Genomic DNA, 24909 nt, shown 5'->3' on the forward strand with positions numbered 1-24909 from the left:
TTATAGCCAAATGGTGCCTATAAAAAGCAAGTGTGAAACCTCTGTGGAGTACAACACTGAGCTTGTGCTTCCCACATGTCCAGGGGCTTAGCTAGATGAGTCTGCTGATCTTGGCTGGGCTCCATCACAAATCAGGAGTGAAAACCTGCATGGCCCCAGTAAACCAAAGGCGAGAGTGACTTGAAAGCAGAGGTCTGGCAGGAGCCATGTTCATGCAGATGAAGATGAAGTATCTGAACTTGGTTTAACATGTGATGGGAAGCTTTTGGAGGCTTTTGAGAACAGACATGCCATGATGTGTTTATTATTTCTAAAAGATCACTCTTGTTGTTACAGGATGAACTGTAGTAAAGAAAGAATGGAAGTGACCAGCTAAAGGACCTTTATGATATCCTGGCAGCAAATTTTGGTGGCTGGACAGACTCACAGATACAGAGAATAAACTAGTGGTTATCAGGGGGGCAAGGAAGGAAGGGGTTGGGGAGGGGGAGGTATAGACTGTTGGGTGTAAGATAGGCTCAAGGATATGTTGTACAACATGCGGACTACAGTCAACATTTTGTATTAACTATAAATGGAAAGTAACCTTTACAAATTATATAATTTGTTTTTTAAATTTCTGGTGGCTTGAACTAGGGTAGTAAAGGCAGAGGTGACAAAAATAGTCTGAATTTTTTAAAATCTTTGGAAGAGACACCTGACAGATCTTAGAGGTGGGCTGGAGGTAAGGGAGAGGGATGAACAAAGTATAGTGGTAGATTATGAAGGCTAGACTCCCCTGTCAGCCCACAGCAACAGAGAGTGGGTTTCCTTCTTAGCCCTTCTGGACAGTTGTCCAGAGAGGTGACATTGCTCCTCTCCTGCCACTCTGACAGGGGACACAAGCAGATTAGACAACAAGAGGTGTGTTCCTCACCCTAGATTGCTAGTGGGAACACGGAGTCCACATCGAGCAGACTCTGGGTCAGGGATTAAACCCTGTCTCTATAGACTCAGTGGAACTACTTCACCTGTCTAAGTCTCAACTTCCTCTTTGCAACAGAGGCAATCGCTGGCAGTCCAAAATGCTGGCAAAGGTGTGAAGCAACAGAAACTCTCATTCACTGCTGGTGCGAATGCTAAGTGATACAGTCTGGAAGACAATCTTGCAGTTTCTTTGAAAGCTAAGCATGCTTCCTGGATTTCCCTTGTGGTCCAGTGGTTAAGAATCTGCCTGCCTTCCTGTGGGGCTTCCCTAGTGGCTCCGATGGTAAACAATCCGCCTGAAGTGCAGGAGATCTGGGTTCGATCCCTGGGTTGGGAAGATTCCCCTGGAGAAGGGAAAGGCTACCCACTCCAATAAAGCATACTCTTGAACTTCCCTGGTGGTCTAGTGGTTAAGAATCTGCCTGCCTTCCCTGGAAGACTATAAAAATCACCTAGAAGAGTTCTTTGCCCAAAAAGAAAGTTTTGGGAAGACAGAATTATGATGTTGCCTGAAAAAATGGCAGAAGGTAATGGAACAAAACTTCAATGAAGTTCTCAGTGAAAATGAAAAAAAAAAAAAAGAATCCCCTGCCTTGCAGGCCAGTGCATCGCTGGTCCAGGAAAATCTCTCATGTGGCACAGCAACTAAGCCGGGGGAAGTGGCTATGGCGAGGTCCAATCTCAGCCTTCAGACTGTCAGAAGGAATTATTCAGAGGACTCTGAGGTCAAGTCCAGGAGGTCACCTACCAGGAAGGCTCTGAGCCACACATGACTGAGAGAAGAATGCAGACAGAGCCTGAGATCAGAGGTGGACATTCCACCTCTAAGAGCTAGGGGACAGCAAGGACTTCCCTGATGGTTCATAGTTTAAGAATCTGCCTGCCAGTGCAGGGGACAGATATAATCCCTGCTCCGGGAAGATTCCACATGTCATGGGACAACTAAATCCATGTACCACAAGTCCTGAGCCTGCATGCTGCAGCTACTGAAGCCCATACATCTAGAGCCTGTGCTCTGCAACGAGACAAGCCACCACAGTGAGAAGCCCCCACACTGCAACTAAACATAGCCCCTGTTCATTGCAACTAGAGAACAACCTGTGTGCAGCAACGAAGACCCAGGGCAGTCAAAAATAAATAAATAAATATATTTTTTTAAAGCTAGGGAATACGGAGTAAAGATTGAGCACAGGTCGACAGAGAGGGAGAAAAGCTCAGGCTTGGCTCAGGGCAAACTTTGTGACTGTGGGCTTGTGGCTCTGTGTCCCTCCCCAGATCTTCAGCTAGGCACATCCTACCTGGGCTGAGGCAGGGCCTCTTAGGGCCAAGAACTGCTTAGATGACTGGGATGTTTGCATGGATTTGCCAACAGAACAGAAATGGGTCGCTCAGCACCATGGTGGGGTACCTCTGCTAGAGCAGGAGAGGCCCCTTGGAGAAGGTAGGGAACAAGGAGGAGCTCCAAGCAGGTCTTTGTAGAGAGGAGTTGGAGATGAGCCCTCGGTGAATGGTATGTTTCTCAGGGTTGCCCAGGTTTAGCTTGAACCCACCACGATTTCTCTCGCCCTAGGTCACAAGTCCACAGAGGGCCCTGTGCAGGCTTCGAAGCACCTGAAAAACAAAAGCACAGTCTTCCCGTGGCCCTCCTCTTCATGTCAATCTTCCATTTATCCGTTCTGAGTGCATTCTTGTCCAAACCAGGAATAGACAGGAATCCATTTTTAAAAATACTGTGAGCCAGGAATTTGGCCTTTCACTCAGCTGTTTCTTTGGCAGAGTTCTTCAATGCATTTAGCATCTACCCACTCACCAGCATCCTGGATCAATTTACTTTCTGACTGTGGTGTGGATGTCTCAGAAGAGGGTCTGTCACAATAGCTCAATTCCACTCATTCAAGTAGCTGTACCTGAGTTTACGCTCAGTCACTTCCGTCGTGTCCCACTCTTTGTGACCCTACGGACTGTACCCCGCCAGACTCCTCTATCCATGGAATTCTCCAGGCAAGAATACTGAAGTGGGTTTTCATGCCCTCCTCCAGGGGATCTTCTGGACCCAGGAATCAAGCCTGCATCTCTTGCATCTCCTGCATTAGCAGGCGCGTTCTTTACTACTAGTGCCACCGGGGAAGTAACTGGTTTAACTGAAGTGAAGTGAAAGTCACTCAGTCGTGTCTGACTATTTGCAACCCCATGGACCATAGAGTCCATGGAATTCTCCAGGCCAGAATACTGGAGTGGGTAGCCTTTCCCTTCTCCAGGGGATCTTCCCAACCCAGGAATCAAACCCATATCTCCTGCACTGCAGGCAGAGTCTTTACCAGCTGAGCCACAAGAAAAGTCCAAGACCAAGAATACTGGAGTGGGTAGCATATCCCTTCTCCAGTGTATCTTCCTGACCCAGGAATCGAACCAGGGTCTCCTGCATTGCAGGCAGATTCTTTACCAACTGAGCTATCAGGGTTAGCTGACAGTTATTGAGGTCTTTCTAAATCTCAGGCATTGAACCAAGCTCCTAGAAGCTTTACTTCATTCAATTCCCACAACAATCTTAAATGAAAAGAGGGATTTTTCTCCTCCTCAGTTCCACTGATGAAAAAAATTGAGAACCCAAGGTCCCACTGAGAATAAGTGGCAGAGCTAAGATTCAAATTCATATTAAATATTTAATTATGACCTTGAATAAGGAACTCTAGTCTAAACATGACATTGAATGAGGAATTCTGGTCTAACTTCAGCACTGAACTAGGAATCTGTCCCAAGATGTGGGTTCCATCTTCAACTCTGCAATTCACTATCTACTGGGAAAGTCACTTGCTGAAAAGAAGTCTACTTTAAACTTATTTAAAAGCTTTTCAATTATAATAAGGACAGGGATATGGGAAAGAAAGCGTTAAGGGGGAAAGAGATAGATTGGGGCTTAACTGGAATGGTCAACAAAGGATGCTCTGAGGAGATAACACATAGGTATTTATATATACCATACTTGCAAAATTGCAAAAGTAAACCAGAGGCTGTCACACATGTTGGGTTTCCCTGGCGGCTCAGCAGTAAAAAAAAATCCTCCTGCCTGTACCTGCCAATGAAGGAGATGCAGGTTCAGCCCCTGGGTCGGGAAGATCCCCTGGAGAAGGAAATGGCAACCCACTCCAGGATTCTTGCCTAGGAAATCCCATGGACAGAGGAGCATGGCAGGCTACAGTCCAGGGGGTGGCAAAGAGTCAGACATGATTTAGCAACAACATCACGTGTTGGGTTACATGGGGGTGGTTACTGCAATCACTGAGGTGGAGAGACTGGGACAAGACCTCAGGCATGACAGAGAATTTGGACATTATTTTACAGGCACCAGGGAACATGGCAGGGTTTAGGGTAACAAAGAGGTGGTAACGTATCTGCGCTTTGCTCAATCCCAAAGATATCACTGGCACAGAACCTGGGTTAAAAATTCACTCTCCAATTCTTCATTGGAGAGACTGAAACAGTCAACATTGTCTCCTTCCCTGAAAAAGGGCAAACAATGTAAACTATATCTGATGTTTTTCAACAAAACAAATATGACCATGATTATATTCCCGGGCGAGGCTCTGAAGCCAGACTTTTACAGAAATAACCACAAAAGTCACAAGAAATGAGATATGTGTGACATGCCTTACAGCATCAGTTTTCAAAATGACATAAATCAATTAAGGAGCATAAGAATCCCACCCACCCACAGCATACTCTGCAGAGTGTGGAGAAAGGGGTCCTGCAGGCAGCCAGGAAAAGGAGAAGCTTCTTAAAAGACAAAGAAGCACAGAGTGTCCTGAACTGCCAGGGTCTCTTCCTTAATTTCATCATCAATTTTTTAAATATGCAGTTTATCCAACATCTGCTTTGAGCACTGAAGAGTGGGAAGAGGTATGTGAGCCATGCAATTTTGTCTGAAAGATGGACAAAATTCACAGTCACGGACCTGTAACCCTCACTAGCTGTCACTTTAGTGGTCATAAAATACACCCACGTGAATTATTGGGTTAGTCAAAAAGTTCGCTTGGATTTTTCCATAAGATGGGATGGAAACCCCAAACGAATTTTTTGGCCAACCCCCATACTTGACAGCCCAATGCTTAATCTTTAATATTAATATTTAATAACTCAATATTTTGCCCACCTGATGCAAAGAGCCAACTCATTGGAAAAGACCCTCATTCTGGGAAAGATTTGAGGGCATGAGGAGAAGGGGGTGACAGAGTGTGAGATGGTTGGATGGCATCACCGACTCAATGGACATGAGTTTGAGCAAGCTCCAGGAGATGGTGATGGACAGGGACACTGGCATGCTGCAGTCCATGGGGTCACAAAAAGTCAACATAACTCATCAACTGAACAACAACAACAATACTTAATCGCTATTAAAACATAACCATTCCCCTATCCTGAGCATTTAGATTGGTCCTAATCTTTTGAACTTCTGCAAAACTATTGCCAAAATTATCTTTGCTCATTTTGATATTTCATATTGTTCAGTTCAGTTCAGTCTCTCAGTCGTGTCCGACTCTTTGTGACCCCATGAATCGCAGCATGCCAGGCCTCCCTGTCCATCACCAACTCCCTGAGTTCACTCAGACTCACGTCCATCGAGTCAGTGATGCCATCCAGGCACCTCATCCTCTGTCGTCCCCTTCTCTTCTTGCCCCAACCCCTCCCAGTGTCAGAGTCTTTTCCAATGAGTCAACTCTTCGCATCAGGTGGCCAAAGTACTGGAGTTTCAGCTTTAGCATCAGTCCTTCCAATGAAATCCCTTCCAAAGATCTCCTTCAGAATGGACTGGTTGGATCTCCTTGCAGTCCAAGGGACTCTCAAGAGTCTTCTCCAACACCACAGTTCAAAAGCATCAATTCTTTGGCACTCAGCCTTCTTCACAGTCCAACTCTCACATCCATACATGACCACAGGAAAAACCATAGCCTTGACTAGACGAACCTTTGTTGGTAGAAGTAGCCAAATTTGCTGTGGAAGGTTCAGATAGCAAAAATTTTAGGCTTGGTGGGGCATGCAGTCTTCCTCCTCCTTTTTCTTGTCTTTCCTCTTTTAATGTGTAATCTTTCAAATGTGTACATCCATCCTTAACTGGGTGGTTATACAAAACCGGTCCTCAGATTGAATTTAGTTCATGGTCAACCCTGCATTACATTCTCAGAATTCCTCGGCCAAAGGATAGGGTCATTATAATGCTATTTACACGCACCAACAAATGCTTCTTCAGCATGTGTGCTGTTTACGCATGCTATCCAACACTGGGCATTATTCTCAGTTTTGGGTTTTTTGCTAAATATCACATATTTTCATTAAAGAAATGCCAGAAATTCTTATCATTTCCATTTTACTACAACTTTTAAGAGTTTGGAAGTGGAGCCCATGGCCCCAGAGAAATAAAACGCCTCCTTCTGCCATCCTTTGAACTGTATTGTGGAGAGGCAACCTAGCCAAATCACAGAAGGTGCCATGTCATATCAGACCCTCAGTGCACTGAGGATGTTACACTCCATGACTAGCCCGTGGCCTTTTGAAGCTGTGTAAAAATTAGATTTTCATTTGGGAATTATCCCGAATATGTCAAAGGAAGAGACTGTTTTAAACCTAGAGTTTGCCTATGATTAAAGTTCATCTTGAGTCAAATTTATCCTCTTGGCCTCAGGGGTGATATTAATCTCACGCTTGCTTTGTCCAGTGAAGCAAGAAATTCGTTCTGGCCAGCGGCAGGCCTGCAGCTTCCATCACGACAGCAGGCAGGAGTTCAGAAAGGAGCCTGTGGGGAAAAGGGGAGGAGAAAGACCACCACGTCTGCCTTAAAGGAATCCTCTTCCTTGAATTCAATATGTAGGAACTGTGTGTGCTCAGTCACTCAACTGTATCTGACTCTTTGCAACCCCAAGGACTGTAGCCCATCAGGCTCCTCTGGGCATGGGATTCTCCAGGCAAGATTACTAGAGTGGGTTGCCATGCCCTCCTCCAAGGGATCGTCCTGCCTCACCTGTGCATCTTGCATCTCCTGCACTGGCAGCCGGGTTCATTGCCACTGAGCCAGGAAGCCCTGTGTTCAAGTGCAGTTTCTGCAATCAACTTACAGGATGCTCTAGTTTTCTTCTTGAAGCTATTTAGGCAAAATAAACCTTCTCCCCCAACATGACAGTTGGGACAGCCTGTCTGCTGTTTATCAGATTAATCTCAGTTCAGTTCTGTCTCTCAGTCGTGTCTGACTCTTTGCGATCCCATGGACTGCAGCACACCAGGCTTCCCTGTCTATCTCCAACTCCCGGAGCTTACTCAAACTCATGTCCATTGAGTCAGTAATGCCATCCAACCATCTCATCCTCTGTTATCCCCCTCTCTTCCTGCCTTCAGTCTTTCCCAACATCAGGGTCTTTTCCAATGAGTCAGTTTGCATCAGGTGGCCAAAGCACTGGAGCTTCAGCTTCAGCATCAGTCCTTCCAGTGAATATTCAGGACTAATTTCCTTTAAAATTGACTGGTTGGATCTCCTTGCAGTCTATGGAACTCTCAAGAGTCTTCTCTAACACCACAATTTAAAAGCACCCATTATTCGGCATTCAGCTTTCTTTATAGTCCAACTCTCACATACATGACCACTGGAAAAACCATAGCTTTGATGGACCTTCGTTAGCAAAGTAATGTCTCTGCTTTTTAATACACTGTCTGGGTTGGTCATAGCTTTTCTTCCAAGGAGCGAGCATCTTTTAATTTCATGGCTGCAGTCACCATCTGCAGTGATTTTGAAACCCCCCAAAATAAAGTCTCCCACTATTTCCATTGTTTCCACTGATCTTGGGGCCCTCAACTGTCAGAAGCTTGAAGCAGGATCTCAGTTCCCTGACCAGAGATTGAAGCCAGGCTGTGGCACTGGACTTAACCACTAGACCACAAGCTCAAGCCAATGGCTGGTGACAAGGCCCTAGCTTGTCTGCTATGTATAAATGAATTTCAACAGAGACAGAAAGTAGTGAAACAAGTAAGGTGTTTATTAGGAGGAAAAACAGTACAGGTGGATAGATACATATGGGTGGGTTCAGACAGAGCCCTGCCCTTGTGGTAGTTTAAATCACTTATATAGGGGATGTCTTCTAGTTTCCCTCTGGCCAACCATCTTGCTTTGCCTGATTCTGAGTCCATACTTGGTATAATTCAGGGTCCTTCCCTGTGTATGTGTGCAAGATGGATTGGATTCCAGCATAGAGGACTATGGATAGGTTGACATCACATATTATGGGGTGGCACTCCTTCCCTTCTTGGCCTGCAGCGACATTTTCTGTGCACATGTACATATGAAGTTCTCCTTGACCTTGAAAATAAAGTTTCCCACGATGAGAAATATGTGATCTCTTTATCTCTTACCTGGGCAGGACTCAATTCCTCTTTGTTCTTGCCATTATCTTCATCTTAGAGTCTCTGTCCACAGGACATATTTCAGCTGCTCAGCCTGGGGCCCATCTATTTCCTCCCTAAAGATAATCCAGAAGAAAAACCAAGACCAGCATTGATGGAGCACTTTTAGGGTTCCACGCCCTGTCCTGAGCATAGATGGGATGCTGAGGCTGGTGTAACATACCTGTCAAAGTCACACAACTGGCAGGTAACAGCATCAGGATCTGAATCCCAAAGTTCCACATCCAAATAAGACCTTGGGTACCTTATTGATCAACTCAGAGATTCTAGGTGCTAATGTCAAGAGTTTAGAAAGTGGACTATGTAAAGAGATTAACTTGGCCTTAAAGCTGAGAAGGGCTTCCCTGGTGGCTCAGAGGTTAAAGCATCTGCCTGGAATGCGGGAGACCCGGGTTCGATCCCTGGGTCAGGAAGATCCCCTGGAGAAGGAAATGGCAACCCACTCCAGTACTCTTGCCTGAAGAATCCCATGGAGGGAGAAGCCTGGTAGGCTACAGTCCATGGGGTCTCAAAGAGCTGAGAAAGGGACCCTCCCCTTGCTCCCATGCAGGTCTGCCTTTCCTGATTTCCCTGAGGGACCAGTCCCAGCAAGGCTGATAGATAAGCTTCCACAGGCAGAGTTAGAACTTCAAGTCACCCAAACTGTCCGTTTTATATATACTTACCTTTTGCTTATCTCATCCCTTGAGAACATGGAGATATTTTTAATGTCAGAAGAAACAGAACTGGACTTCCCTGGTGGTACAGTGGTTAAGAATCTGCCTGCCAAAGCAGGGGTCACAGGTTCAATCCCTGCTCCTGGAAGATTCCACATGCCTCAGGGCAGCTAAGCCTGCGAGCGCCAACTATTGAAGCCCACGCTCTCTAGAGCCTGTGCTCCACTACAAGAGAAGCCACCACCACAAGAAGCCCATGCACCACAGCTAGAGCGCAGCCCCGGCTTGCTGCAAATGGAGAAAGTCCTCGCACAGCAAAGACCCAGTGTAGCCAAATATAACAAATAAAGAAATAAAAATTTTAAGAAGGAAAAACAGAGCTGAGAGTTTTTCCCCAGCCATGTCATCTCTAGCTTTGATCATGTAATCCCAGCAAAGAGGAATGACCCCACCTCCTCTCCATCCCCAAAACACCTTCCTAGACTCTCCCCTTCCTGATTTCCATAATGATTTGTTTTCAATCAGTTCAGTTCAGTCGCTCAATCACGTACAACTCTTTGTGACCCCATGGACTGCAGCACGCCAGGCTTCCCTGTCCTTCGCTACCTCCTGGAGTTTGCTCAGACTCATATCCATTGAGTCAGTGATGCCATCCAACCAGCTCATCCTCTGTTGCCCCTTCTCCTCAGGGTCTTTCCCAGTGAGTCAGCTCTTTGCATCAGGTGGCCAAAGTATTAGAGCTTCAGCTTCAGCATCAGTCCTTCCAGTGAATATTCAGGGCTGATCTCCTTTAGGATGGACTGGTTGGATCTCCTTGCAGTTTAAGGGACTCTTGAACTCAAGAGAAAAGCATCAATTCTTCAGCACTCAGCTTTCTTTATGGTTCAACTCTCACATCCATACATGATTACTGGAAAAACTATAGCTTTGACTATACTCCTAAGTCATAGCATCTGAATAAGCTTGTTATCTGAGGTCCCCAAGACCACGCTCAGGCTGGATGCTTCACTAGGACTCCCAAGGATCAGAAGCTGTGAAAGTGACAGTTACAGTTTATGGCTGTAAAAGGACAGAAAACAAAATCAGCAAAGGGAAGAGGCATGTGGGGCAAAGCCCAGGAGAAACCAGGTGCAGCCTATGTGTCCCACTTGATGATGTCACACGGGAATACCTTTAATTCTCCCAGCAAAGATGGGCACAACACCTGCTAAGTGTTGTCAGTCAGGGATGTTCCCCAACCCGAAGTAAAAAGACAGGCTTTTAGGACTTCCCTGGTGGCACACTGGATAAGAATCCACCTACCAATGCAGGGGACATGGGTTCGATGCCTGGTCCAGGAAGATTCCACGTGCCATGGAACAACTAAGCCCATGCACCACAACTACTGAGCCTGTGTACTGAAGCTACTGAAACCTGTACACCTAGAGCCTGTGCTCTGCAGCAAGCGAAGCCACTGAAACGAAGAGTAGCCCCTGCTCCCTGCAACTAGAGAAAGCCCATACACAGCAACGAAGACTCAGCGCAACCAAAACTAAATAAATAAAAATTTAAAAATAAATAGAAAGGGTACATGAGCCCCAGTGTTCAAAAAAAGACAGGTGTTTCCCATCACTCCCATTGTCAGGATAAACTGTCATGCTGTAGTTGCATGGCCCAGCCCTCAGGCATGAAAAACACTCTTATCAGGCAGAACATTCCCAAGGCTCAGAGGTTTTCTCCCTAGAGCCAGCCAGCTCTGGAGGTGGGCTTTTATTTAGAATGTGCAGGGTTTGAGCAATGCAGACCTGCTGAGTTAACCCTTTCTGTACAAGTCATGAGAAAAAGAGAGAAAGATCTTCTCAAATGAATTTATCTACAACATTAAGGAATAAAATGGGACAGTAGGGGGACTTCACTGGTGGTCCAGCAGTTAAGACTGCTCGCAGTGCAGGGGGCCTGGGTTCCCTGGTCAGGGAGCTAGATTCCACTCACCACAATGAAGATTCTACATGCCACAGTTAAGACTGTTGCAGTCAAATAATACATTTTTAGAAATCTTTTTTAAAAAAAATTATTTTTAAAAAGGGAAACAGTAGGAGCCTAAATCCTCGTGGATTCGGTGGGAACCCCCTGAACAGAGTTTTAACCTTAACTTCCACCTGAAGTTCAAATGTATTTACTTATGGAACAAAGAGTAAGTAGCTATATCTGCCCTGAAGACACTCGCAATCTTGAGTTAGATGTACCCTTTTGTCCACATGTGGTCACGTATCTCTGAGCCACAGTGTTCTCTGTTCCTGTAGCCTCTGATGTCACCCGTTAATGCTGGGGAGGGACGATGCAGGCAGTTTCACAGGAGCTGACACCTGAACTGGGGCCCAGATGGTGCCCGAGAATTGCCAGGTCAACGGTGAGCAGGATGCTCTCAAGGCAGGAAAGAGCTTTCTAGGGTATTCAGGTTAAGGGTCAGGCGCATGTATTAGAGACTGAAGAGCTTCAAGCTTTGGGGGTTTCCAGACTGTCATATTAATAAGGTTTCTTTTCTAAGTCTTCTCTGTAAGGTCAAGTTTGTAAGGCTAGTTTTTACTAGGTAGTTTATGGCAGTTTCCCAACCTTTTTATGTCATGGCACTCATAAAAGATAATCCTGTTTGGCTCTCGGACTTCCTTTAGAATTTATGCTCATTCTAATTCTTATTTTACTACTTTTCAATGTATTAACAAGAGCATGAGATGAAAAAAATCAATAAATGGACAACATTTACAGTTACCAGCACGAAATAACCTATTCTCTTTTATGCTGTCTTTACTTCCTTCCCTACTCATCTGTCCTAAATTTTTAAAAGAAATTGCCTTTCTGGTCCCTTATGAGTTATGTCTTAGCTAAGTCTACTGTGAAACGTAATTTATTGGTAGCTATCATTACCAAGGCAAATACCACCTTCTGCTACAGCAAGCTTCTTTGGAAGGTGTTTTTCTGTTTCCATTATGTGTCCTCATAGCTTTGTTTTCACATCAGTTGCATTAGCACAGATCTCACATGGTATCTAAAAATCTAGTCAACTCATTTTTTGTAGCAGAGGACAAAGGAAAGCTGAAGAGATGGAGGGGATCTAGCATATCACTGTTTTCTATTCCAGGAGTTAGAAAAAAAAAAATCAGAAAGGGAAGTTCTATTCTAACAAAAAAGCCAACCTCTGTAATAATCACATAGCAGAGTCATACATAGTCTATGTGACACAATTAAAAACACAACAAGTGCATATCTTTGGATAGAAGTTAAATATATATATTTGAGGAGGCTGTTCTTTGTACAATCACATCTATAAACCATTAGATTCTCTCATGTTGCTGGTAAGAGCTGACAATGGGTTTACAACTCAGATGAATGACGTCAATATAAAAAAGTTCAGTCACTCACACAAAATGTATTGAATTAAGACTGACCTGGAAGTGTAATAGGTTAACTTCTGGTCCCAAATCACTTGTGTTCTTTCCTTGTTTCCTCTTTCCCAAGAAACTAAACATACCATTATGGTACCACCACCAAGTACTCAGCTTTAACCTTGGTCACTTTACTATTATCACAGGGACAAGTGCAGCCAATTAGCTGCCATATTGAATTTAGCTTTTTGTCATCCAATTTCATTTAGCAAACATTTATTGATATTTTACTGTGTGTCAGGACCATAAAGAAGGCTGAACACCAAGGAATTGATGCTCTCAAACTCTTGAGAAGACTCTTGAGATTCCCTTGGACAGCAAGGAGGTCAAATCAGTCAATCCTAAAGGAAATCAACCCTGAATATTCATTGGAAGGATTGATGCTGAAGCTGAAGTTTCAAGACTTTGGTCACCTGATGAAAAGAGGTGACTCATTGGAAAAGATCCTGATGCTGGGAAAGACTGAAGGCAAAAGGAGAAGAGGGGTAGCAGAGGATGAGATGGTTAGACAGCATCACCAACTCGATGGACATGAATTTGACCAAGCTGCTAGAGACAGTGAAGGATAAGGAAGTCTGGCATGCTGCAGTCCATGGGATCGCAAAGAGTCGGACATGACTCAGCAACTGAACAACAGTAACAGGCACTGATAAGCATCTGGGCACCTTCTGCAGACAAAGCGGAAACAGAGTGTCACCCGAAGTTTTGGGACTCTACTGTCCTTCAGAAATACAGTAATTTAATGCTATTTCTGAACAGTATCAAGAATTGTAGTGAACTGTACCAAGACAAACAAGAGATAGTATAAACTCTCTTGATGAAAAATGAACTATTCTGGTGACACACTCTAGAAATGAGCAGACTGCTTGCTGGCCTAATGATTCTCTTAAGATTCTTCAAACACATTCCCATCTGGAAGTGTTAAGAAAACTCTTTTATTTGATTTTTTGGCCATACTGCGTAGCTTGTGGAGCCTTATTTCCCCAACGAGGATCAAACTGGGACTCATGATAGTGAAAGCGCTGAGGCCTAACCACTGGGCCACCAGGAACTGCTGAAAAATGTACTTTCTTAAAGGGGAGGTCTCAGGTTCTGGTTTGATAACTATAGGTTTCTTCCATTATGCAAAAGCAGGGTGTCTTATGAAAGTTTTTGTAAGCCATAATGGCATAAATGCAGAGAAGCAATTACCTCAGGACACATGTTGCTCACAGATGCATAAATAAATGGAGATAAAGCACAGGTACTTATACACACAGTTCAAAGCTATGGCAGCTTGATGCTGAGACGCTGCGTGTAGCTCCGCAGAAGGAGCTTTGTGGCACCACTCTGGGTGCCTGCTGCCTCTGTAGCAGCTTCCCGGGAAACACACATGCATGCCTGTGTGCTGAGTCGCTTCAGTCGTGTCTGACTCTGCAAGCCTATGGACTGTAGCTTGCCAGGCTTTTCCGTCCAAGGGATTCTCCAGACAAGAATACTGGAGTGGGTTGCTGTGCCCTCCTCCGGGGAACTTCCCAAACCAGGGATCGAATCAGACTCTTTTTTTAAGTCTCCTGCATTGACAGGCAGGTTTTTTTTACCACTAGTGCCACCTGGGAAGCAGCTCCCCATGAAACACACACAGTAGCCTATTTTTGTTTTTTGCCTTTTTTGTAAAATTGAAAATCCTCTTCAGATTCATTTTGGATATCAACAACAGGAACTAATAAAGGTCTTTTGTAAAAGCTAAGTGGTGTAAAGCAAACTTTTGAAAAGTGAGGGATATCTGTATGAGAAACTGTGTCAGTGACTGTAAGTCTTTAATAGGCCCTTTAGGAGATTCAGAAAAGCAATCTTCTCTGTCTCTCTTTCACACAAACATAAACACACACACACACCCAGCTCGAAAGGACTGTTCATAGCTGCAAGTGATAGGTCCAGTCCATAAATATTTATACTATTATACTAAAAATGATAAGCATCCTGGGAGGCACAATTATAAAACAAAGGGGTTTTAGAGGAGGAAGTTCAGTTGCTCAGTCGTGTCCAGGTCTTTGCGACCCCATGGACTGCAGCACGCCAGGCCTTCCTGTCCATCACCAACTCCCGGAGTTTACTTAAACTCATGTCCATCAAGTTGGTGATGCCATCCAACTATCTCATCCTCTGTCGTCCCCTTCTCCTCCTGCATTCAATCTTTCCAGCATCAGGGTCTTTTCCAATGAGTCAGTTCTTCGCATCAGGTAGCCTAAGTATTGGAGCTTCAGCTTTAGCATCGGTCCTTCCAATGAATATTCAGGACTGATTTCCTTTAGGATTGAATGGTTGGATCTCCTTGCAGTCGAAGGGACTCTCAAAAGTCTTCTCCAACACCATAGTTCAAAAGCGTCAATTCTTCGCCACTCTGGTTTCTTTATCATTCAACTCTCACATCCATACATGACTACTGGAAAGACCATAGCTTTGACTACGTGTACCTTTGTCAATAAACTGATATCTCTGCTTTTTAATATGCTGGCTAGGTTTGTCATGGCTTTTCTCCCAAGGAGCAAGCATCTTTTAATTTCATCTTCTAATTTTCAGAGGAAGGTAGGCTGGAATAAGACAGGAGTCATGAAAGTGACACTTGGGTACTAAAGAACCTGGACGTAGGGAGATGGAGTAAATAACATTTCCAGTAAAAGGAAAAAGCAGAACAAGCAACAGCCAAGAAGAGTAACACATCAACCTGTGGAAGGGTGGGATGCATGTCTTGGAAGTCAGATCATGGAAGGTCTTAAAAGTCAGAGTAAGAAGTTGCATCAGCAACCCTGAAGCAGAGTAAACATTTAGTACAGGGTGGCAAGCCCATGTACCATCAGTGAGGTTAGGCAGGTATAACAATGGGGACTGTGGAAGTCTGCAGTGCACTTCCCCCACCTTCTGCTGATTCCTGAATGCAGACATGCAGGCCCTCCCTATGTGGCCAGTTCTTACAATTTTCCAAGCAAAGCAAAGCAAAAAAAAAAGGGAAATCTAATTTTTATATGAAATCACACAATTGATTCCATTATACAGTGAGGGCCAAACAAAATTTGTATGCAGGCTCAGGGTAGCCTGTGGCACCCAATTTGCAAAGCTGACATGTTGAGTGGATGGTAATACTGTTTCTACTTCTTGGCAGACTACTCTCTCAATCAGATTTATTATCTGATTACTTCTTCTACATATTGTGTGTACATTCATTGTGTGTGTAACTCTAAAAGGTGCTATACTTTTCCCCTCTCTGAAGATAACCTTGATTATACAAATCCTGACCCTGTTGATGGTAGCCCACAATTGTTTCATGTATTAGGGTAGGTTCACTGCTGTAATAAACAAGCATAAGAGTTCAGAAAACGAAGATCATGGCATCCGGTCCCATCACTTCATGGGAAATAGATGGGAAAACAGTGGAAACAGTGTCAGACTTTATTTTGGGGGGCTCCAAAATCACTGCAGATGGTGACTGCAGCCATGAAATTAAAAGACGCTTACTCCTTGGAAGGAAATTTATGTCCAACCTAGATAGCATATTCAAAAGCAGAGACATTACTTTGCCAACAAAGGTCCGTCTAGTCAAGGCTATGGTTTTTCCTGTGGTCACGTATGGATGTGAGATTTGAACTGTGAAGAAGGTTGAGCACCGAAGAATTGATGCTTTTGAACTGTGGTGTTGGAGAAGACTCTTGAGAGTCCCTTGGACTGCAAGGAGATCCAACCAGTCCATTCTGAAGGAGATCAGCCCTGGAATTTCTTTGGAGGGAATGATGCTGAAGCTGAAACTCCAGTACTTTGGCCACCTCATTCGAAGAGTTGACTCATTGGAAAAGACTCTGATGCTGGGAGGGATTGGGGGCAGGAGGAGAAGGGGACGACAGAGGATGAGATGGCATCACTGACTCGGTGGATGTGAGTCTAAGTGAACTCTGGGAGTTGGTGATGGACAGGGAGGCCTGGCGTGCTGCGATTCATGGGGTCGCAAAGAGTCGGACACGACTGAGCGACTCAACTGAACTGAAGAGTTCAGGGACTTAACATCAGAGAAGTTTATTTCCATCACACATAACAGTACAGTGCGACTGTTCCTGCTTGGTTGGCTTTCCAAACAAAACTTTTTTAGGTTCCTTCCACCTCAGGGCTTTGCCTTCTCTGTATTCTCGCGTATTTTCCTTCAGCTATAAACCGGGAAAGATGAGAGAATGGAGGGTTACACTTGGGAGTGTTTCAATAGCCAGACCTGCACTTGGGCATATGTTACTTGGACCCACATGCCACTGGTTATGATTCCATTATGGAGAAATCAAACTTCAAGAAGGGTGGGAAGTGAAGTCTAGCAGTAAGCCCAGGAGGAAACACGAAATGATTTGGTAAATGAACATCTTGTCTTGACCATATTTTCCAAGCAGTGTTTTGATTTCATCCAGCACTGGTCCTTGACTCAGATCCAAATGGAAGGTTTTATTTCATGCTGCTGCTGCTGCTGCTGCTGCTGCTGCAGCTAAGTGGCTTCAGTCCTGTCTGACTCTGTGAGACCCCATAGACGGCAGCCCACCAGGCTCCACCGTCCCTGGGATTCTCCAGTCAAGAACACTGGAGTGGACTTCCGTCAGGCCGGATCCCAAGATGGCTGCGCTCTTGTTGAGACATGTTGGCCGTCACTGCCTCCGTGCCCACCTTAGTCCTCAGCTCTGTATCAGAAATGCTGTTCCTTTGGGAACCACAGCCAAAGAAGAGATGGAGAGGTTCTGGAGTAAGAACACTAGTTTAAACCGTCCTTTGTCTCCCCATATCAGCATCTACGGCTGGTCTCTTCCCATGGCGATGTCCATTTGCCACCGTGGCACTGGTATTGCCTTGAGTGCAGGAGTCTCTCTTTTTGGCTTGTCAGCCCTCTTGGTCCCTGGGAGCTTTGAGTCTCATTTGGAATTTGTGAAGTCCCTGTGTTTGGGGCCAGCACTGATCCACACAGCCAAATTTGCACTTGTCTTCCCTCTCATGTATCACACCTGGAATGGGATCCGACACTTGATGTGGGATCTAGGAAAAGGCCTGACGATTTCCCAGCTACACCAGTCTGGAGAGGCTGTCCTGGTTCTTACTGTGTTGTCCTCTGTAGGGCTGGCAGCCATGTGAAGAGCCGAAGTTCCCAGTGTCATCATCCTACAAATTATCACATTGACCTGTCTTCCTGTTTGTTACTCTTGTCTTTGGCCAGGGCAAAGTTATTCTGATTTGTTTAGACCCTTCTTTGCTTGCAGATCCCCTTGGAGCTCAGCAGTAGAGTACCTTACAGAACCATAACGGTGGAAAAGGGTCCAGTTTTCTCCTTATTTCTAAGGATGGAATGACTGCAAAAACTCCCTTTTCTTGCCCCCGGCTTGCAGCCTACTCTGGGCTTGGGAGCCTTCTTTCTCTCTCCATGTTAGGCCTTGATTTATGCTGAGGGTCAGCCTTTGGCTCCTTTTTCCTGAGACAGTGGAAACAATGCCAGCTCTGTGGCCTCTGCCGTGGGGACTGGGAGTGGGGATCCAGGTGCCACTGCCTGTGGGTTGCTGGCTCAAAGGACAATTCTGTCCATTGGTCAGAGCCCAGGGTCTTTAGCACCCACATAGTGTGACTGAAAGGAGAGGGGTGGGGGTGCAGGAGAATTAGCCTGTCCCAGCTAGCGGGAGATAAGAAGAGTTAAGTTGGCTCTTGGAGCAGGTCTTGGGGAGAAGATATATAGCTTTTGATGCAAGAAGAAAATCCAGAAAATTATTGTTGAATCTGTTACGGGTTATTTCTTTTCCTTGTGTTTCCAGAAAAACCAAACCTCTTACTGTCATGTTTTCTAATCCAGAATCACGTGACATCTTTTTCTGAAACTGAATTAAAATTATTATTTTGCCTTTGAAAAAAAAAAAAAAAAAAGAACACTGGAGTGGGTTGCCATTTCCTTCTCCAGTGCATGGGTGAAGGTGAAGTCACTCAGTCATGTCCGACTCTGTGCGACCCCATGGACTGCAGCCTACCAGGCTCCTCCGCCCATGGAATTTTCCAGGCAAGAGTACTGGAGTGGGGTGCCATTGCCTTCTCCTTTTATTTCATAGTTAGCTATAAAAAAGGTTGAAATGACAAACTTTAACTGAAAGCAGGAAATGTCACATAATTCAGTGATTTTTCTAGATTATTAATCTCTTTTATTCACATTAGCCACAAAATGTATTGCACTTCTGTTCTCTTCTCTCCCCTAAAACACATAAGATATTCCACCTCCAAAATTCAACAACACAACCTTGGTGATTCACTCTTTATCTGTATTCCAAGAGTTGCCCTTCTTTCTGCTCCTATAATGGCATGCTTTATCTAAAGTGCACTCAATATACTTCACTTGTATCATTTAAAAGGGTGAAAAACATGCTTGAATGTCATTAGGCTTTTATTTCATACCAGGAAAAAAACTCATCAAATACTTTCATGAAGTTTAAGATCTTTGATCAAGACAAGGTTTAATTAAGCAAATGACTAGCACTGGGACCTAATCAAAGCATAGATGTCAATGTAATGATTATTCTTTCCTCTTCTGTATAGTGAATGGTTTAGACTAGCTCAGTTCCACAATCCCATCTAATTCTGACATTCCATCCATTTCAAAGAGCAAGTTCATGAACTTTGTCAGTGGTACATTCAGAATGGGTATGAAAGCTCCCAATTCCTAGTCCATTTTGATGCTCTAAACATAATCAAGACACTTAGTCTTATGGCTCAGAACATCCTTAGCAGTGAGCGATGGCCCACTTGTTTGCTAGGAGAGACTGATAGATGAAAATCATATACAGAAATTTTAGAAAGAATGAGCAATTATTTCTATCAATTCAAAAGTTCACAAAAGTTTAACTTATATTTGAATAGCATTTGGATGGCTGCCTCAGAAAAATTCAGTAATTATGCTTGTAAGATTTTGAATACAGAAAGCACAGAGAGCAGAGAGGGTGTAAATAAAATATAAGCACAGGTAACACTCCCTGAATGAGTCTGATTTTTAGTTTATGATTTGTCATTTTTGAGCTTCTTTGCATGTAGGTAAAAATTTAAATTTTCTTGCAATTTAATTTGCTGTCTGCTCTTACATTTTTAATGAAGTATTCAACTAATAGAGGAAATATGTACACATTTTCTTCACCATTATCATCATATAAGATTAGATATTTTAAGTAGAACATAATTGATTTTATTTTTCTTATTATGTGCCTTTGTTTATTCACTTGCACATCCATTGTTTCACTTTTAGCTTTAATATTATAATTAGCTGAACTGACTCAGTAAAAAATCATTAAAAATACACTTCAAGAAATAAAACTGCTTATTTTTAAAAACATGAAAACATAATCATCATGTACAGATTCTCCAAAATTATTTTATCCTACATAAGGCTTCCCTGGTGGCTCAGATGGTAAAGAATTTGCCCACAATGTGGGAGACCCGGGTTCAATCCCTGGGTCAGGAAGACCCCCTGGAGAAGGGACTGGCAACCCACTCCAGTATTTTTGCCTGGAGAATTCCATGGACAGAGAAGCCTGGAGAGCTACAGTCCATGGGGTCGCAAAGAGTTGGACACAACTGAGCAACTAACACACATACACACATAAGTGAAAGTAATATTTATACTTTTAAAACATTTTTAGTTTTTTTATTAAGTGGAAATTAATATTTTACTGCTTCCAATATTGACTGCACTCATTTTCAAAATTACATTTTTATAATTTTAAAATTTATTTTTGTGTCATTCTTAAAAGTATAAAAGCCTAAATTATTTTTAAAACTTAATTCTTGACCATAAACCTCTTATAAGTCCATTATTTTTCTTCACATTTACATAGTCTCAAATTTCACAGATATTTTTCCACAACAGAGTAAAAATGTTTTTTAAAACTGGAGGCTCCATAAATTCAACAGATTTCTCTCCCTCAAGAAAACTGCATAAAATAGTTCAAATCACTAATAAAGCAGTATGAGAATTATCTTACACTTGCAACTGAGAGTTCCCATAATTCTTCCTCTTCTTCAGCTTAAATGTTTTCTTTACTTCAAATTATTATCAAGTAAACATGCTGGCATCTTTCTACTAAACATCCACTATATGCAAGATTCACATTTTAAATAAGAATAAAATAAGAAGCACAGTTCTTTTCAAAATTAGCGATATCAGGTGTAGCTCATAAAGTTAGTTTTAAGATCATGCTACCAACTACAAAAGCCCACATTAACTCACAGAATTGCAGACAACCTCCATGGAAACACTTAATATTTTCCAAAGGAATGAGGAAAAATTACCACTTTTGAATAATACTATTAGTTAAACAGAGGACATGCCACAGACATGAAAACAATTTGGTCTAATCTAGAAGATAGTTAAATCATAAACATATCATCTCATATTAATCTATTGTTATTCGGAACTGTGCTAGTAAGCTCTGAAGAGATATGCTTACATTACTTATTCTGTAAAGTAGCAAATCAAATGGAGAAGGCAACGGCACCCCATTCCCGTACTCTTACCTGGAAAATCCCATGGACGGAGGAGCCTGGTAGGCTGCAGGTGGTCGCACACGTGGAAGAGTCGGACACAACTGAAGCGACTTAGCAGCAGCAGCAGCAAATCAAAGTGGAAGTGAAAAAGTAATAGTAAATTAACACTTTGAAACAAGTAAGTTGTGATGGAAACACAGTGTAAGTTATGCACTGGACAACAGAGACGCAAGGAGATTTAGTCAGTTGGATTCAGTCAATATGTGAGTTTATTCACAAAGAACTGATCAAAAGTAAAAGTACATCTGAATTCCGTATTAAATAGCTGGCTTGAATTCCATTATCAAGTAGTACTATCAAAAAGTCAATCTAATTTGGCCCTGGTTATTACAGTTCTTTCTAGTTTTAGCTTTATGTGACAAAATAGATTATCACCATTGAATACCACAGAACATGGTTGAAGGTCAGGATTTTTTCAAGAGTTAAAATAAGGATTGAAAAAAATTTATTGACCCTCCCTTTGCAAATAATTGGCTTGCTTACTTACATTCCAGAGGATCTAATGAACTTAATGTAAAATTGCAGGGACCATGTGGAAAAGAAATTAAAACATTTACCAATAAAGTTTATTGATTAATTACAACAGAAAAGTAAAGCTAAACAGAGTTCATGAATGATGTTTCATGGATACTGTAATACAAATCCTAAAGATGAATTATTAGATGTAGAAGAACAACATGTGTGTATGTTTGAGGGAAAAGCTTTTTATTATTTTAGGAGACTTGATGTGGGAAAAAGTGTGAATTAAAAATTCACTTGACTGGTCATAAGAAATGTCAACTTTACATTTGCTAATAAAAGAAAAGGAGTTAGTAGTTTAAAGAATGATTTACCACACATAAAAAGATCAAATTATCAAAATGTAGGTGAATGGTGAGAAGAAAGCCAGTGGGTGCAGAACAATAAATTCTCTTCTCTCGTTTTCTGTCACGTGCTTATGAAGTTTCTCCTTGGTGGTGATTACACAGAAAATGAAGAGGTTATAAGGACTTCACTAGAAAGTATGAATAGCAATTTCAGACATAAAATCTGATTTTAAAAAATATATATTCATAAAAACACACTCCAATTCCTCATTAAAAAACTTAAAAAAAATTTATTTGGAAGTTTTATACAAGTTTAATATTTATTATCTTTCCTTTCCCTTAGTAGTTTTATTACATTAAATGATATAAAGAAAACATGATTATTTTCACCAAGGTCCATGTAAGACGTACCCAGGATCCCTCAGATTTACCCCAGAGTGCCATATCGTTATGTTCACGTTCCGTGTGTGCTGCAGACATGAAGTTTGAGGAGGCCCATCTACAGTCAGACAGTGTCTAATACAGACTTCTCCAGTGTATATGTTACATTTGAGAGTGAGGTTCAATCAATACCTTCATCCAAAAGTGGTGAAAAATGACAAACTTCAATCTGATGCCCTACTTGTAAATACATGATTAAGCTGAGGAAGTGTCAGATATTAAAAGTCTTATAATTTCTTCATAGACTAATCTGAGTTATTTCTTTTTTATGATGGTTCTATTTTGGAGTTGCTCCATTTTTACTCATGTTCTTCCACTCTTCTCCAGCCATTTTACCCTAAGTATGTCTAGCAAGATCAATTAAAGAGGACATTTTTCTCTCATGTTGGATTCTCCAACAGCAAGCACACTATTCTCTCAGGAAGAACTCTAGAGGGTCCCTAACCACTGCCACATGATGATATCTGACCTCAAACGGACACTGAAAATGCACAGGTAAGACATCAAAACAGGGCACCAAGACAGAACAGTAGAAGTTAGTTCTCCCTGGAGGGTCTGATCACTTTTATTACCTGGTTATATAGAACTTTCATTTCAGGAAGCATGAGTGTGACATAGTCACAATAATAATAGGCAGCAGCAAGTACTTCCTTTGGGAGATGAGGAAAGAAAAAGGAGAAAGGCACATACTACTCAGGCAACAATAATATTCAATGTTCCAAGCAAGCCTAATAAACAGTAAGTCTTCAAATATATTAGATATACATGAAAACATACTGGAAACAAAAATATCTCAAGCAACTAAGGGTACTTGTAACATAAAAGATAATTAAAATAGCAGTATTAATAATTATTATTGCTACCGTTATTAATCTTTATTACACTATTTATGACAAGGGAAGTTATAGACACTTTATTTTCAGATGTATCAAAATCTTAATAAATACATAGAGCTTGTAGAAAACACAACCTTATTGGAATGCCCCTCATATTCAATTAAAAGGTAAAATTAAAACCTCGCCTAGATAGCAGCTTCTAAGGCATCAAAAACATTTAAGTTCAGTCATTATCTTCCAATTAAAAATAAAATAAAATTTAAAACAACAATAACAAAAGCACTCAAGTCCTATACTATCTTTGGTTGTTTTCCTTAATTCCAGCCCTGAAAAATTAATGACTTCAGGACATCAAAATCAGATACTCTGTATCTGGATTGAAGTGACAGCACTAAGTGTATTAAAAATGTCTAACATCATGTATGAACTCTGAACTATTAACATGTGAATCACTACACAATTTAAAAAGCTAAACATTTAGAAAAAGTATTACAAGATATACTTTACACTTAAAATCATGGATTATAATACAGTTTTCATCCTGTCAGAAGAGGATCAAATGCAACAAAACACTCTGCAACAAATTTATTTAAATTTGCTCAAAAATATGACATGGAGTTAAAGCACTGCAAACATTCAGTCTATTGAACTATGAAGCAGTTTTTTAACATCCAAGCAGTCATATACAGTATAATACAGATATGAATAATGATAAATATATTATGTCAAACAACTTTAATTTTTGCTAGTGAACAAAAAATCCCTTTTAAGCTATTTTTGGCATGGTGCCAGAGGCTCTGTCGTCTAAATTCAAGGCACTGCTTATTTACAGGTTCATAACACGTAGCACTTGAAGTTTTCAAGTAGATGTGTGGTTAAAAGGTGGGCTTGTTCATGTATTCTTCCATTGTCTGAAAGAGAACAATAGATTAAAATGATTCCCCCTTAAACCACATCCTGCAGGAGACTGAAAATTTTGAAAATCACTTCATTCTTCTACTAATTTATTATGCCACTGGTGAAAAGAAGCTTTTGTTTGTTCGTTTGTGTGTGTTTTGGGGTTTTTTTGACCATACCTCACAGTTTGTAGGATCTTACTTCCATCACCAGGAGCTGAACCCAAGCCCACAGCAGTGAAAGGGCAGAGTCCTACCACTGGATGGCCAGGTAATTTTCAAAAAGAAGTTTTGGGAAGTGTATATGGTCATAAATATTTGCATTCTAATCAAGAAAAGTGGTTCAAAGTTTGAGTGTAATTTATATACACATCTCTATGGCTGGAATTAAATAACTTTCAACAGAGGAAAAGCTAAGTTTGACTGTAAAATCAATGCCTAATAAGAGAAATGCTTAAGCAGCAGCTGCTAAGCTATCACTGTTGACTTCAGAAAAATGCACCTGCTAAAATGACCATGACGACCACTTCCAGGAACAGGTATGAGAGAAATCTGAATGGTATTTGTATGACATACATATCATTGTTGTTTAGTTGCTAAGTCATATCTGAGTCTTTGCGAACCCATGGACTGTAGCCAGCCAGGCTTCTCTGTACATGAGATTTCCCAGGCAAGAATACTGGACTGGGTTGCCATTTCTTTCTCCAGAGGATCTTTCTGGCCAAGGGATTGAACCCATGGCTCCTGCTGCATCTCCTGCACTGCAGGAAGATTCTTTACTGCTGAGCCACTGGGTAAACCATATGTATCATTACAGATACAGAGTATTTTATTTCCAAGACATAAAGGATAAACAGACCATAATACTTTAAATT

General features: G+C 42.1%; 1 protein-coding gene and 1 pseudogene across 1 annotated transcript in view; one reads left to right on the plus strand and one right to left on the minus strand.

The window, feature by feature from the left end:
* The first annotated feature begins 17084 nt into the window (after positions 1-17084).
* Positions 17085-18374, plus strand: LOC785395 (succinate dehydrogenase complex subunit C pseudogene; annotated as a pseudogene).
* Positions 18375-22128: 3754 nt separating this feature from the next.
* Positions 22129-24909, minus strand: part of AP1S3 (adaptor related protein complex 1 subunit sigma 3) — a 66838-nt gene continuing 64057 nt past the window's right edge. The window contains 1 exon segment of the mRNA NM_001103296.2: positions 22129-24049. Within this exon segment, the coding sequence (NP_001096766.1) occupies positions 24014-24049 (36 nt within the window). The 3' untranslated portion in view covers positions 22129-24013.

The sequence above is a fragment of the Bos taurus genome, chromosome 2, assembly GCF_002263795.3.
Source record: "Bos taurus isolate L1 Dominette 01449 registration number 42190680 breed Hereford chromosome 2, ARS-UCD2.0, whole genome shotgun sequence".
NCBI classification, from domain to species: Eukaryota; Metazoa; Chordata; class Mammalia; order Artiodactyla; family Bovidae; genus Bos; species Bos taurus.